The sequence below is a fragment of the Oenanthe melanoleuca genome, chromosome 1 (assembly GCF_029582105.1).
Source record: "Oenanthe melanoleuca isolate GR-GAL-2019-014 chromosome 1, OMel1.0, whole genome shotgun sequence".
NCBI classification, from domain to species: Eukaryota; Metazoa; Chordata; class Aves; order Passeriformes; family Muscicapidae; genus Oenanthe; species Oenanthe melanoleuca.
The window spans coordinates 96,754,110-96,770,209 of NC_079333.1; the positions used below are offsets into that span (position 1 = coordinate 96,754,110).

General features: G+C 38.6%; 1 protein-coding gene across 2 annotated transcripts in view; it reads right to left on the minus strand.

The window, feature by feature from the left end:
• PHKA2 (phosphorylase kinase regulatory subunit alpha 2) overlaps positions 1-16,100 on the minus strand; it is a 43,606-nt gene that overhangs the window by 15,830 nt on the left and 11,676 nt on the right. For both annotated transcript variants that reach the window (XM_056494051.1, XM_056494040.1), the window contains exons 11-21: positions 14,258-14,353; positions 12,794-12,901; positions 12,012-12,090; positions 10,434-10,568; positions 8,573-8,682; positions 6,076-6,220; positions 5,513-5,591; positions 3,923-4,086; positions 3,106-3,279; positions 1,900-1,988; positions 661-794 (exon numbers count right to left, since the gene is read on the minus strand). In XM_056494051.1, coding sequence (XP_056350026.1) covers positions 661-794; positions 1,900-1,988; positions 3,106-3,279; positions 3,923-4,086; positions 5,513-5,591; positions 6,076-6,220; positions 8,573-8,682; positions 10,434-10,568; positions 12,012-12,090; positions 12,794-12,901; positions 14,258-14,353 — 1,313 coding nt within the window. The remainder of the gene's footprint in view (positions 1-660; positions 795-1,899; positions 1,989-3,105; positions 3,280-3,922; positions 4,087-5,512; positions 5,592-6,075; positions 6,221-8,572; positions 8,683-10,433; positions 10,569-12,011; positions 12,091-12,793; positions 12,902-14,257; positions 14,354-16,100) is intronic.

Sequence of the window (16,100 nt, forward strand, 5' to 3'; positions counted from 1 at the left end):
CCAAAAGCTAACTGCCTGACAGGTTCCAGCAGTATTCTCCTGCACAGGAAAAAAAAGGCTCAATAAACACACTTCAGAAGATGATTCTGTTGTTTGTATTTGTATTTTGTTCACATCAAACCAATTTAAACAGCAGATGTTTACTAACCCCAGCAGACGGGTCCAGACTACTTCCAAGAACGTTTTACCAAATTTTAGCCAGTTGTATACTTAAATATGCAAAGGGATTAGAGGAAAAATAGTGAACACTCATCAAAATTGCATTTTGCCTTTCGTTAGAAACTGACAAGATGAATTTTCCCTCCACTTTCATTCTTGTGTATGAAAATCACACCAAATCTTTGTGAACTTTAAATGGAGTACCACAAATAGAGCAGTGTGTGCTCTCATTCGTGGAAACGATTTGTGCATCTAGTTTGTGAGCCTTGGAGACTTTATGTATTTGCAACTGTGTGCCAATCAACTCTAAAATTTGCACAAGTCTTCTTCTGTATCCAAATAATTCATGTAATCAAACTAACTGAAAATAAGCTTGTTAAAGCACAAAATATTTCCACTATCCCCTCAAAACACAACCTGAACAGTGGAAACCTTTTGCATAAGAATAATCAGATACCTGTGACCAAACTTAAAGATGCTGAAGTTCATACTACAACTTACTTAAGTATATGCAAAATATACAAGATATCTGCTTGATCATGGAGTGTTGGACATTCCTTCAGCTGATCAACGAGCTTCCTGCAATCCAAATCACCATGAGCATCTTTAGGTAAGTGCAAAACATTTTCACAGTCCTGATAACAAAGATGGATGAAAAATTAAAAGACATGATGTTCAAAAAAGCAGCAGATCTGTAACTTCCTGTAACTTCAAACTTCCCGTAACTTCAAACTTCCCATTAAAAAAAATCACAACAGACTTGAAACAAAGCTCTGCACTTGAAATACAGACACATCATTTAGTTCTTACCAGGGTACTGCAGGGAGAGAGAGGAGATTAATCCCAAGAAACACAACTCCCAGAATGGAACCTTGTATCTAGTTTTTTTTTTTTTACAAAACAAAAAAATGGAATCATCTTCATGCTTTACCTCTCATCTTATGTTACTTACAAAGAGAAAAGCAGAGAGATAGTCTTCTTTTCAAATAGAAATAATTTAGAAGTTTTTGAGTTCCATCTCTAACCTGTATGTAAGTGGCACTTTATGAATGCAGATATTGCCATTATAAATTTTCCAAGATTATGAAAGTAAAATGACAAATAATCAGATGACATAATCCTATGGTGAATTCTTGGATGAAAAGAAGTTTTGTTTAACAAGCTGTTCAGCAATTTATACAATCCTAAAATACCATTCTCACAAACAGAGCCTTGTGCAGAGCAGAATCCTTCAGGAGGCTGGACACAATCTCTTTTAGCCATTCTCAGCAGCTGGCCACAAATACCAAGACAAAAAAAGTGCCCAGCACAACCCCATCTTCATGCCTTGAGCTGGGATTTGGCTGGTACCCTAAGGACATTGACAAATTCCCTCTTGCTCAGATTTACTGTAAGTAACATTTCTTGGAAAACTTCTCTAAAGGTTGTGAACATCCTGTGCTTCCCCTTGTGATCAGCTAGAACTAAAGACGATGACTTAACTTCTGGCTTTTAAAAATAAAGCAACTACTATGTTCTTTTCTGTTTTACACATGCATTTAAAAACTTTCCACTTAATAGTGCCTATTTGACTAAAAAACCTTAATCCAGCCAAAAAAAAAAATTTTCAAAACAAGGGAAAGCCTTGGAAGTCTGTGAAGAAAAGTAACACCTGGCACAGGGTTTGGAAGGATAACACAAGGGAGGGCTACAGCATTGCATCCTAAAACCACAAACAGCATAAAAATTCCCACACCTTACCTTTGTCTCAAAGAAATGAGGATTATCAACAAGATTCAGAGACTTTCTGTGTGTGTTCAGAACTTTAGTGGGAAGAGACATAGACATGGCTGGAAAACAAAGTCACCAGAACAGAAAGAAAAAAAATAGTCTTTTTCAGTAACATGAAAATCAAAACCACCTAAATGAAGCAGCTTGACTAGGTAAAAACAACAGAAATATCCACAGAGTCAAAATACAGAGGCAGTGCTTCTGAGATGCTGTGCATGGAACTCTGAGACAAGCTCATGTTCTGAACCTTATTTCCTTGCAGGTTTGCTCTGAGATCATCATGCCAAAGGCCCAGGGGCTACATGCTCAGCTGATCCCTCTTACTTGGCCCACGACTCTGAAATGCAGCAGCCCAATGACCTGACCCTGCCAAGTGTTTTAAACATTTCAACAGGAAATGAGTGGAGAAAATTACCTAACTGGTAAGATTTCATAATTAAAATTATAATGCTAAAGGCAGGTTAATGCTCTGTTAACTTAATATGCTGAATTCAACGGAGGATCAGATGATGTGGAACATGAAAGACAGTAGAAAATACTAACAGAAAAGCCTGGAAGTTATTAATTTACGCTGAAGGGAAGTCTTCCATTGACCAGGGCATTGAGTATTACATATAAAACACTGCATATATTGGAATCTATTTACAAATTCAGCCAAAGTCTTATTTTGGTGTATATCCTCCAATCAGGCTATAAGAAATGCAGCACAATTAGAAAGACTGTGCTTCCTCTCTACTTCATTTGTTCTTAAAAATTTAGAAAGTACGCGTGAATATTTATGTTTTTCTTGTATTGAAACATTTCATTTCACAGCAACTTTATTAAAATTAAAAAGCACATTTTGTCTGCCTTTATACAATTAATTAACTGATTTGGGTTCTAAAATTCTATCCAACTAAGAAGCTTGTAGCAGCTTCCATAACATTAACTTTGATTAAATGCTACATTTCATTGCAGGTTTTCTGTGTATACACCATGACACAAGATACTGTGGGAACATAACAGCTTCAGTCATTCTTACTACTTAAGGAATTTCTTGTTCCTTCTCTATACAGAAAGAACTAGTGGCACAAGTATGTCAAGAGGTATAATTTTTAAATATTTGAACTTACCCCTTGTAGCAGCCAAACCGGATTTTTAAATTATTATCACGAAATAAACAAGAGGGGGAAATACCTGGAACTTCTAAGCCCTTTGTCTTCGCCATTATTGACAGTATTTCCTCTGTGGAATGGTTTGCACTGAACACAGGAGGTTGACTTGTTGTGTTTGAAGTTGAAGGCAGGTATGACTTCAGTGCTGTGCTCTGCAGGACATCATTTATATACTGATCCAGCTCATCCTGGCTATCTAGTGTAACACACATTAAAAAAAACAGGTTTCTTAAAGGTAAAATCACTATTTATATTATCATTTTCTTATTCAAACACACCACTATATTCTTGCTTATTTTAAAGGGCACTCAAATATGCAAAAATAGTCTGAGGAAAATATTTTTAAGCCAAACAAATTTGAAACAAAAGAAAAAAAATCATTTTTTTACACTGAAAACAGATTTAGAAGCTAGCTTTGCCTTTGAAAGGAATCAGAAGGTAGATCTGGTAAGATGATAGAAAACAGCTGAACTTGATTGTAAAAGTCTCTTCCAACCTGTATGATTCTAAGAGTCTATCATTTCTTCCACACAAGCTCTTATCCATAAATCCTCACAGTCCACTTCCCTCGAACCTCTTCCACACCTTCACAACTGCTGGCTCTCCAGACTCAGTTTTGCTGTAGCAGCTGCCAGCCAATACCATAATACAAATGCAGGAAGAACACACATGACTTCATTCTCAAAACTGAGTCCTGCAGGTCCTGTCCTCAGGTGGATGCAAGAGAAAACCAAATGACCATCAGCTGTGCACAGAACAGACTCTGCAGTGTAGGCAAACCCAGGCTCTGCTGATAGAACTTGACAGAGAAAAAAATACCAAGTGAAAAAACACTCTACCTTTCTCACAGAAATCTGCTGGGTAGTCTCCATATTCACTGTCAGGACTATGACAGTCGTCATTACGGTCATCAAACAGTTTCAGGTCACAGTCTGGATCCAGGAAGCTCAGATATGTATGAAAAGAGGTGGTAAGAAATTCTGATAGCTTGCCTATTTTCACCCTGCAAAAGGGAACATGTGCCAAAGAGCATTAACATCCATCATTCTGATACGGATTAATGTTCACTTAGCTTCCAACAACTCCTCCAAAATTTCTGAAACCTAATGCTCAATCTACCTTTGGCAACTATAAAGCCACAGAAACTGACACTGAAAAATAAAAAAGGAAAACAACAGTGGCAGATCCAGCTGGGTACTTACTGCTGTAGATATTAATTGATTTTAACTGTGTTATGGTAACAGGCCTAACTCAAAGCCTAATTATGCAGGGTGTTGTATGTTTGTATGAAGAGGGACCCTGAACAAAGACCTGAGCTCCAAGGATAATGCATAAGAAACTGGGGCTGAGAAGGCTCCATGAATGGCAGTGTCTTTTCACTAAGAACTGCTAAACCATCTGTGCTGGTTTTAGGCATAAGAGTTAATGATGGGGCTATGCTTTGGATTTGTGCTGGAAACAGTGTTGATAACCCAGGGGTGTATTAGTTACTGCTAAGCAGGGCTTACTCAGCATTTCAGCCTTTTCTGCTTCCCACCTGACCCCAGCAGCACAGGCTGGGGTTGCACAAGGAGCTGGGAGGGTACACAGCCAGACAGTCCCTCTGACCACAGGGACATTCCATACCATAGGGTGTCATGCTCAGCATATAAAGCTGGGGTAAGAAGGATGAAGGAGAGGGTATTCAGGGATACAGAGGTTTGTCTTCCCAAGCACAGTTACATTTGATGGAGTCCAGCTTTCCTGAAGATGGCTGAACTGCCTGCCCATGGAAAGTGGTGAATGAATTTCCCATTTTGCTTTGCCTGCATGTGCAGTTTTTGCTCTATTTACTAAACTCTCTTTATCACAACCCACAAGTTTTCTCACTTGTATTCTTCCAATTCTCTCTAGAGTCCCACTAAGGGGAGGGTGGGTGAATGTCCACGTGGGGCTGACCTGCTGACTGGATTTAAACCATGACAATATTTGCTTGCCAAAGGAAGATACTGATGGAGAGGGCAAGTAGAAAAAGAATAGGGAGATACTGTGACAGCATATTTTACACATGGATGAACGGAACACACCAGCTAACAAGTACTACATGTAATCAATGTTTAAATCATGCCCAGTAACTGTGAAGGTAATTTACTTTTTAATAACAAAACCCCAGCCAGAGTCAAGATTTCATATTTCCAAAGATTTTATGTTTGTTTTCTTTATCCATTAACGGCAGTCAGACATGGTACACTTTTTGGGAGACAGATCTTTTCCACTGCACCTGAGGTTCAGCTACCATTTGATTGCCACATAATAATTAAAGCTGAAACTTCCTTCTCTGCAGAATTCTAGTACAAAGTCTGTGCACTATCACAAGTTCAAAACTGAGACTTTTATAGGATTTAATTTTAAAAATCATAGAGATAATAATTTGGCGATTCTGACATTACCTTGCACCTCCAAAATAACCATCTTCTAATTTTCTTATTGTGGCAAGAACTGCTGGATGAATGTCAGTACCATCATCAACTAAAAAAAGAATAGTGGAAGAATTGACGCTCACCCACACATTCTTAAATTATCACATCCAAATACAGTGAATTAATTACTGGGTGTTGTCTACAATGCAAATCAGGCAAATTTAAAGCAGAACCCACAACTTCTATCAATACTATCTTATTCAAAGTCCCAGACAAATAAGTAAACAAAACACAACCCTTAGACAAGTTCCAAAGACAAACGCCAACCCGCCTCAAGACAAGTTCCAAAGGGATTTATACGAAATTTCTTTAGACAGAAACAGCATGGAGATAATGGGGTGATGGAAGCATATGAAGAGGGAGTAAAACCAAAATTAAATATTACCATGTCATCTAGATTCAGTATACACGTGAGAAAATTAAACTATACTTCTGATGTTAGAAGTCCTGCTACCTGTCTCCTCTCAAACCAACATCCATCCTATTCTCCTGCAGTGATCTACTCTGCTTGAAACAGAGAAAATTAATTTTACCAAGCATTGTGTGGGTGATGGGAAATGTCAAGGTTGGTCTCCCTGTCATCCTCCAGCAAGAAGTGAGGTAAGCCAGCTCTGTCTTGAGCATCTCCACAATCATCTGATTGTCTAGAGCAAGATAGAAGTGGTGCTGGTCAGTAAACTAGAGAAGAGAAAAACAAAACATAGAGTTAGTTGTCAGTGCTTTCCTTATTTTTTTCTATTTCTTCCCTTAAATCATTCACAAAAGCCATATGAGCTACTCAACACAACACAAACAACCTGAATTAACCTAACAAGGCCTCAGACAGTGAAAGAGAAGTCCATGCTTGTGCTAGAGTCCATTTTCTTCCGCCTGTAGACTGTCCATCAAAGTAAGCCATACAAACAAAACCTAGGCAATCACAGCCATGAAGCAGAATCTTCCCAATGACCAATTACACTGACCTATGATCTGGAAGATGGAAGTACTCTAAATATGGAAAAAAAAGCTAACAATAGCAACAAAAACAATAAACAGACTCAAGTGCATGCTGAGGACTGGGAGCCAGTAACTGTATGTCTCTTGGGAACCATGTGAAAGTCAAGCAGAATACAGAAACTCTGTAACTCTGTTAATACTGGCAGTTACTGAGCAAAAAAGGTACATGAAATGTGCAATGACAAAGTGCTGCTCCCATTGCAGCAGGAAGCCAAGAACCACAGTAAGAGACTATTATGGCTACTTCAGGATCTGGAACCACAGAAGCTGGACAAAAAATGGAAAGTATGTCAAAGCAGACAAAACAAAAGTTAAGGAAGCCCATAAGTCTTGGGGAGGGTAAGTGCATAAAGAACATGGAAGTTCAAGCTGACAAAATCCAGAGAAATTTCTTCACAGAAGGAATCAGGAACTAGCCAAAACAATCCTTGAGCCACTCGCAATTAGCTTTGGTAATTTAGGAACAATAGGTCCCAGAAATCCAGAGATGAGGAAACACTGCCTGCCTTTAAAAAGGAAGAGCCATTTAAAAAGGCCAATTCCAGTATGTGAAAGCAAAGGACAACAAAGAAAATATGAGACAGCCAAGATAATTACAAAATGATAAAGTAAGATGGTCAAAAACCAATCTCAACAGATTAGTTGAAGCAGAACTACTTTTAAAATTGTTTTCAAAAGGTAGTTATTAATAAATTTTTCAGAATTACTGTATCTGAATTGAGTCAGCCTTTGCCCCACACCTAATCAATGTTTTCACTAGAAAAGATAAAGAAATACAAATGACAAAATCACAAAATTTGTGGACACTCGTCAAGATCAACAAGATGGTTTAACTGCTAACCTTAGGAAGGTGACATTAAACATTAACTCCATCCACCTCAAAAAAAAAAAAAAAGTCAAGGGAACTGTCTGGCTTCAAACTACAATGGAAAATGTTATGGAGGTTTTCATGGAATAAGCAAGAACTGTCACTGTGTTGCTAATGTAAAGCTAAATGTCATTTTGGAATATTCTAGTAAGTATGTTCCTTATTTGATATGTGCAAGATTTTAGTGGGAATATTGGGTCCTACTTATAAAGTAGATGTGAACTAAAATGTATTTTGAAAAAAAATCAAATCTCTAAGGAATTTTTCCCTTATTTGCAAAAGTGAAAATTGGTACAGGGAAGTAACACAACAACTGATATTTTATAAAGCTGCTCGTGATCAACTGACATGGGGAAGAATGAGACAGGATCTACATTTTTTGCAGTAAATCTGATTTATTTGGACATTATGAAGCGGTACAGAAGCCTTCTACGGACTCCACTGAATGCCTTCAGCTGCAGTTTAAAGACTTCTTTAGTCAAACATCTCTTTAGAAAGGTGGATGCATTCTTTATCCTGCATCAGTTGTACATGCTTGGAGTAGGTGAGTCCCCGGCCATCTAGTACCAAGTGCTGGAATAATTCTATTGAAATAAGTGTGTTGCATTTCATTAAATGTATAAATAGGAGCCATTGATTCTATGAGGATCCAAACTTCCAGCAACATTGAAAAAAACACTGAAGAGCAGAAAAAGACAGAACACCCATTTCTCAGCACTACTGACCCTTTCAACAATATAATGAAAGATCACACCTTCACCTCCTAGGGGTTACAGTATTTAGCAGACTTACATGTACTGAGTTTTTCATCAAACCAATTGGTAGAAAGATACATTAACTGATCTATTTCTGCAGAAACTATTTCATTAATTAGAATGTTGGTGTGGGCAGAGATCAGCAACAACTTTGTAGTATTGATTCACTATGTTCTCCTAATCCAGAAGCCAAAGAAACCAGACTCTGTATGACAGAAAAGAGATTTATCAGCAGTTCTACCACACTCATCCCATCATCCCATGCTCTTAAAAACCCTACAAAGTAAAGCACATCTGCTGTGTCAGCCCTGTTCTACCTAAGGTACAATGACAGCAGGGAAAAGCATAGTGCTTCACTAATGATATGCCATTAAGAAAGGAGTGATTTTCCTGACAGCTTTACATGCTTACCTGAGGGGTAAAAGCAAATATTTGATTTCTTATCACATAGAGCTTGGAGGTGCCCAACACTCCGATGTGTCGGTGTGGTCGGCCACTTAATTTCATGTTCTTGTTCCGGCCTGGAAAGGAAAGAGGAAGAAAAGAATCTCAGCTAACATTTTCCATATTGTTTTTCAAAATCACCACTTTAGACAGGAAAATTTACTCCACTTATACCAGTCAGGCAGAAAACCAGTAACAAAACGCGAGGCTACAAACTGGCAGATATAAGCCAGAGTCCTTCAAAGGACTAATTAAAAATGAAAATTTTGGCCTGACTGTCCATGGATTTGATCTTATAATTACAGTAATTGCTCAGCATCCAAAGCTTCCCTACCACAAAGGGCAGGAGAGGTTATATTAGATAAACAAGGCCATCAACATAACCCAGAAATTCCAATGTTTTCAAATATAGGACCTTAAAAACTCATGTCTGCAGGCTAAATCAACACACAAAGTACATCCAAATACAATGACAGATTTTCATCAGGCTTTAATAAGCTTCACTTTTCTCAGCAGAACTTATTAGCAAATGATCCACACTACAACCTTTGCACCTGCAGCCAGCAGCTGACTTGAATCTTGCTCATGAGGAGTAAGAACCAAACAACCATGTGTGTGAACATCCCCAAAGAAGTCACTGTTAAAAGCAATGTACCAAATCATAATACTCACCTGCCCCCCCCAGTGAAAGAAAGCTATTATGAATTATAATAAAATTAATGTAAGTCTCAGCAAAGCCCTGCAAATGTTTCATTTTTTTAAAAGAACTTTGAGATGAAGCACGAGATTCTTCTGCAGAACAAACACATACAATTTCTCATGTGAAGGGCAAACTTTCTAAAATTTATCTGAAGGCCCCATTACTTTGAATGATTCCAAAAAAGTTCCCTGTTAAAACAAAAAACCAAACCTTACAAACAAAACCCACCACAACAAAAAAATGTTCATCCTATGAGAAGCTCAGCATTATCTGTAACCAAATTGCCATGGGAACATGCTCCAGACTGAGGGAAGCAGGATACAGCTCCCCTTGTCCACACAGCAAAGGAATCTACCAGTGCTGAGTCACTCCACCTCAATTCCACTTTATAGCAGTATCCACAATTCTGAGTCATGCCTGAAGAAGTAAAACTAAGTTAAATTAGGAATACATGTAACAAACTTTCCACCAAATAATTCCAGCAAGGATTATCAAGAACCGGTTATGAAGAGATGTAACAACTAGAACCAGTCAGAGCTTTGGGGCATTTATTTAAGTCAATTTAGGCTCTGAGAAAAACAGGATTTGAGAGCCACTGATGAGGAACTGGAATGTATTTAAAGTCCTGTGTTTAGAAAAGCCCTAAAGGCTTCTGGGTTTGCAACAGAGACAGAGAGCTTCACCAGCTTATCTCAGCTCAGGTTGCAAGGAACTTTAGCAAGAACCTGACAGCCCAAAGATGCGCTGATAGCAGCACAGCTTCCCTGATTTGGAGCAGAAAACTTCCCAGACTGCCTGTTGGAAAAATAAAAATCATACTGCCCAGTTTCCAGACTCAAATGATTTCTTGAAGGAAAAATATTTGATTTTTTTCTTCTGTGTTTTTCCAGGCATTTTTTCAAAAACCAGTTTCTCTGTGGAAGTAGTTTCTGGAGGACAAAAGAAGAGTCAGTTTTTGTCTAACTCCAAAGGCACAGGGAAACTTGTATTTTTGTCACCATTTCTAATAAGGTAATTTTTTCCCTCTGTTTGAGTCCCTTATTTAAGGCGGAAGTTCTAAAGTTGGTTAAGCTTCTTAAAAAAATACCTTGCCTGGCAGTAGAGGGGCTTCCATGCTGAAATACTTACCCAGCATGGTGTAGAGGTTGCTGAGGATGCGAGCTGGCTGCACTCTGAGTGGATGGATATCAGCAATGCTCTGAACATTGATTCCACGGTCTTGCAAGAGATTCTTAATTTGATTAGATTCTGCCAAAACAGTTACTGTGTAACAGAAAACAAAAACACAAATGAAACCCAATGTTCTACTCCTTTTAACTGACTGTTTCTACTGTCAACTCTCAACATATGCATTAAGTTAACTAAAAAGGCACAAAGGCCTCATTTTTTCTTAATTTTTGGATTCATGAAATCAAAAGGGATTGCAATAGGACACCTGACAGATTTTAATTCTCTGTTTCTCAGGATTTCTTGCCATTCCTGTCCACTGTGGACAACAACGGTGGTCAGAAGAGTCAGAAGAATCCTCTAAGGTCTCTACTGAACCCCTTGCTCAAAGCAGGGTCAGAGTTGCTGAGGTTAAAGCAGGTTCTTGGGGACTTAATCAGTTGCTTCTAATTTCTTTGAGTACCACTAGTTTGGATCACACACAGTCTCTTTTAGCAGTGTTTTTTAGGGTTTTCCCCCCACAGAACAAAGGGAAACATGACTTGAAAATCTTTGTTATTTTAATACAGCACATTATAGCAATGCAGCCAAACCACTGGGGAACAGGTGCTGTCACTTGTATAGCAATAAATGTTTTGGAGGATACAAAATGGCAGAGGTAGGGAGAAAAAAAAATAAAATTCCCTAATGAGAGAAATCTACAATCCAGGCCCAGAACCCATCTCTTGTCCCACCTGAGGTTTTGCCCATGATAAGTGTCTTACTGATTTCGGAATAATAATGCAGTATCCTTCTTTGTATTGTGAATACCTGCCAAAGAATGCTAAAAATAAGCAAACATTTCTATTTCTATAGGCAATGAGGCATTTCAGAATAATGAAATGCTACTCCTGTGAGGCACCAATGGGGTAAACAAGCACCAGCCCAGGTCACAGGATCCTTGACAAAGGCTGCTCCTGATAAATGAGCTGGTTGCTCTTTCAGAGCAGTATATGCCCTGGAAAAGTCTTTAAGACCTGATCTGCTGGTGTTTGCTCTCTACTTAATTTTTGGTTTTGGCTGTTCTTGCACAAACTAAAGAGGCTACTCCCTGCAGCAGCCAAAAACTGCTAACTCTGTGTGCCTCACCTCTCTATACAGGGAACCTCAGCACCCAGTGTGCTCTGGTTCCTCTGAAAAGGAGCTAAATGAAACCTAATTAACCTGATCCATCTCCTCTCAGTCCTGCTGCTTCTTTCTAGAAGCTGCCAAGATCTTCCTTTTCACTACAAGATTAAGTTTGCCATTCTCCAACTCCAGACAAGTCTTTAAAAATTTTAACAAATATATTTTTTAAAAAACTGTCTTAAACCTGATCTTACCTCCTGGAAAAAGGCAGCTAGGAAAACAAACTCTCCTTCTAATAGTGTCATCAAAGCAATGTCCCATGCAAAAAAAAAATCCACATTATTTTTAAACACATCTTTAATCTCTCCTGTACAAAGGGACTTTGCCACCACATGATTCAATTCACACAGAATATTTCCGAAATTCCCTCACCTTGTACCACAACATCAGGTTTAAATCCAGTGGAAAATCTCCTGTTTAAGGGATCAATTTCACCTGCAGCAAGAAATCCCTAGAACAAATGCAAAAGAAAGAAAAAACTAAGGAAACAAACAGAATTTAAGCAAAAGGCTTCTGACATATAGAATAAATCCTAACCAATTTTCACATTTTTCAGGACAGCAGGACTCAAAGCCTGGTCAGTCTACCCTATCCACTAAGCAGTACATTCAAGAAAAACAATGTCTGCAATGTTTTTTGGAACAACACGAAAATGGCTGTGACTGACACAATCTGCATTCAGAAATCCTATTTCAGAGTTACAGCAACTGACATAATTTCACCAGGAAAGTGATTTTTTTTTTTTTTTTTTTTGTAGCTTCACAGAGATATTTGTGCTTCTTATAACTAGTCTGACTTTATTGTGTCTGGCTAGTAATACATCATGCCATAGAGCAAGGAATAGCTTAGTAAAGCTGAAATGGCCCAAAATCCTGGCTCTGGAACAGCCAAGTCAGCCTGGGCATACTCCTGTATCCTAACCATATATCCAGACTATATGACAATTTACTCAGCTTGATCAGAAACAGACAATTGCATAGCTATATTTAAAAAAAAAAGGTCCTGAAATCTGAGAGTCAGCGTTTCATGGTTCATGTACATGTTTCTACTGGAAAACCCACTGTCCTCTACCTGTCAACCAAACTGTACTTAAAGCCTAAGCCATCTCAAGCAAAATGAAGTACAAGTTTATCTACTATGCAAGAAATAATTACCTCTGCTAACAGGCAGCTCAGGACATACAATGATTGGCCCCAAAGATGTGGCAACTTTCCCACTGGGACACGATCCACTGAGTGAGGATTTTCATACTCCTCATCCACCTGAAAAAAAATACATAAGCAAGAAAAATTACCCAAAAGTTGTGAAGAACAATCAATAACATGTGAGTATTTGCCGACATGCAGTCTAACATCAACTCTCTCAAGCCTGCCCTTACTACTGACGTAGATGTCGTGGTTTCACTTTTTAAGTCTACACATTTTCTGGGACAAGAACTATACTTCCTTTTTGTACCTTTTCCCACCCTTCAGAGCTGAAGGATGAATGGGGACACTGCATGCAATTACATCTTTGGAATTAGCTCTTCCACTTTCTTCTCACCATGCCTTTGTTGCCATCCCTCTGGGCTGCTCATAGCTTTCCAACCCTTTCCAAGATAACACTTTAACTTGACTGATGTCTACCCAGCTTTCTGAAGCAAAGGTGTTTTCCAGTACTAAGATTATTCCACCTTTCCTGCATTAGCAATGATGGTCAATAGAAAAATTAAGGGTAGACTTACTAATTTAGAAAACCTGCCTTAGTTTAGCAGTATACAGATCTATTGAGGGCAGGGCAAAAACCCTCCCAGATTACATCTTCAGGCAGTTATTTCATATTTCTTTTACAGACAGACAAAATCCACCCTGCTTATGGGGCATGTTTTTTAGATCATTATCAAAATTCACAAGAAGGCTCTGGACTCTTACACGCTTGTTCCCACTAGGAAGGCAATTCAGTTCCCACCTCAGATGTGCGAGCAAGGCATCAGCTGTCGGCTGAGCAACTCAGACCAACCCAGGAGGCTCCACACCCTTAGTGAGTGAGGGCTGAGAAGTCTGGAGTGGGAGAAGAAGTTGGCAGGGAGGGATACAAAGGCAAATAGCATGGAAGAGCACATAAGCTCATCTGAATTTCTCTGTCACAATGGGAGAATGAGATAAACAGTAACAGCAAAGGTGGGGGACAAGAAAATACCCAAACAAACCAAACAAAAATCCCAGACCAAACCCTAATCCTTTTGAAACCTGTCTCCCATACATGCTCTGGAAAAGGGCAGCACAACCAACCAACAGACAGGCAGGACAGTCTATGCTTTATTTCTCCTTTGAGCTTCAGCTCCTAAGTCAGTATCAACATTTCCTAAATATATGTCTTGCTCTAAGGATGTAAAATTTTAGACCTGCTGTAATAGTTCCACAGACACTCAAATCTACAAGTGAAAAATGTGACCATTTGGAAGCCTAAAGTTTACCATTTCTCAGCAGGAGCTGTGAGAGGTCTCTAACTTTTCAAAATAATGTGCAATGCCTTTTTTTTGTTGGTTTAGATTCATCAGACACAGGAAAACTAAGACTGACATTCCTTTCGCTCTCTCTACTTTGCATTCTGAAGTAGGTGCTGCATTTTCACAATACCTTTTCTGGAGGGACTGCATACAGTTCAGGCATTAGCACTAATCCATTCTTCTCTCTAATAAGTATTCCTTCCAGAGCCTCTCTGTACTCTTGTACCTGGAATTATTTTTAAAGAGAGTGAGAATTCACATTACAGTCAACAGAACTGAAACAATAAAGTACTTTTGAACAGTACTTTTTTACTAAAGGTTCATGTATTTAAAAAAGAAAAAAAGGGGTGGAAGAATCATAACTCACTGATGGAAGAACAGGGCTCAAATTATCAGAGACTGTTCCAGCATTTCAGTGTTATGAAAAACATGAACACCTGTCTTTAGCCTGTAACACATTGCTGCAGTACAAAACTTCCAATATACTTCTATTGAGAAGTCACTGGAACAGATCCTACGTGGAATTTTCAATGGATGACAGTGCAGTGACACAGACATCAGACTGCCAGTATCTATCAGTGTAAGGTGTATAAATTATCAGCTGTATGCCATGAACTTTTGTCTATGGCTTACTGAATTCTGCTTTGCAGGATTGGGAAATCAGTTTCTCTTAACTGATTTGATTAAAATTTTGTCACAAGAAAAGGTTAAAATATATTTCAAAATATCTAAGTTCATTGAACAGCAAATCCTCTTGTTCCTGTGATATTAGACAAACTATTAGGAATAGGAATAACAGACTGATAAGAACATGTAATTTTTTTTTATAGATTCCTTAGTTTGTTCTATTTATTAACTATCCATTCCAGGTTTTTACTTTAAGGGAAACTTTTCAAGCACTACCAGCACCTGCCTCAGAAATCCTTTTTCTGCTATTCCTGAGTACAGTGGGTCACTCAAACTAAGTACCCACAGATTCACATACAGTGACATTTTCAGTATCCTGTCCCACTCCACTTTTTTTTAGTCCTCAGGGTGCTTATTTTGCTAGCTAAACCTTTTTTTTTTTTTTTTTTTGCAGCAGTAACTGGAAGCTAGACACTTACCTGAGTGTCTCAGTGACTCATTCAGCTATGTTTAAACAGTGGAAACTGGGAGCAATTGCCCTGACCATGCCCTAGGACTGTCCATCTGCACACCAAAAAAAAACAACCAGGTACATACTGTCCCAGATAATCCAACTAAGGTCTAGAAACTGCTTCAGGAAGTGGTATTTTATTTGCAGTACTGAAGTTTCAGTAAACTTTCTGATTTTTCCCCCCTCACAAAATAATGCCATTTCTCTTTTCACCAGACTACTTTTACTGTGTTCAAGAAAACATTTTATGTGTCTAGTGTCAGGAGGAATTTCACTCGATTGCAACATCTGATACAGAAATAGGGCTCTTTGGTCTGAAATTCTCTGAATTTTTTTCTGATAACATTTCAATTTTTAAAGGAGTTTAGCAATCTCCCATCCCTTTGCATACCAGACAATTTTAAATCACATATATTCTTAATTTCTTTCAAACTCCCAATCTGCAGAAGTTCTGGGATGAATGCATTTAGTCCTGGCTACTTGCTGCTCTTTAACTCAACAACACCCCCCAGGTGCCACCATAACCTTTGGAGGGCTTCAATCAATTTAGTTCCACTGACCACTGGATGTCTGGCACAGTAATGGCATGAAGTGACTTGGGGAATTAGTGAAAATGAAACAGCCCCACATAAGCCAATACCAAAGCACAGAAAGACTTAATGTACTATGAATCTTTTTCTCAGCAGCCAAGCCAGAGAGGCTGGGGAAAAAGAAGCTTGTCTCATCCTGAAGTAATTGTGAAAGGTGCATCAAGGTTGGTGATAAGACAAAACCAGGCAAATAAACCCTGTTCAGCCCAGTTTTACCACTCCAGCTAACAGAGCCACTTAACCTG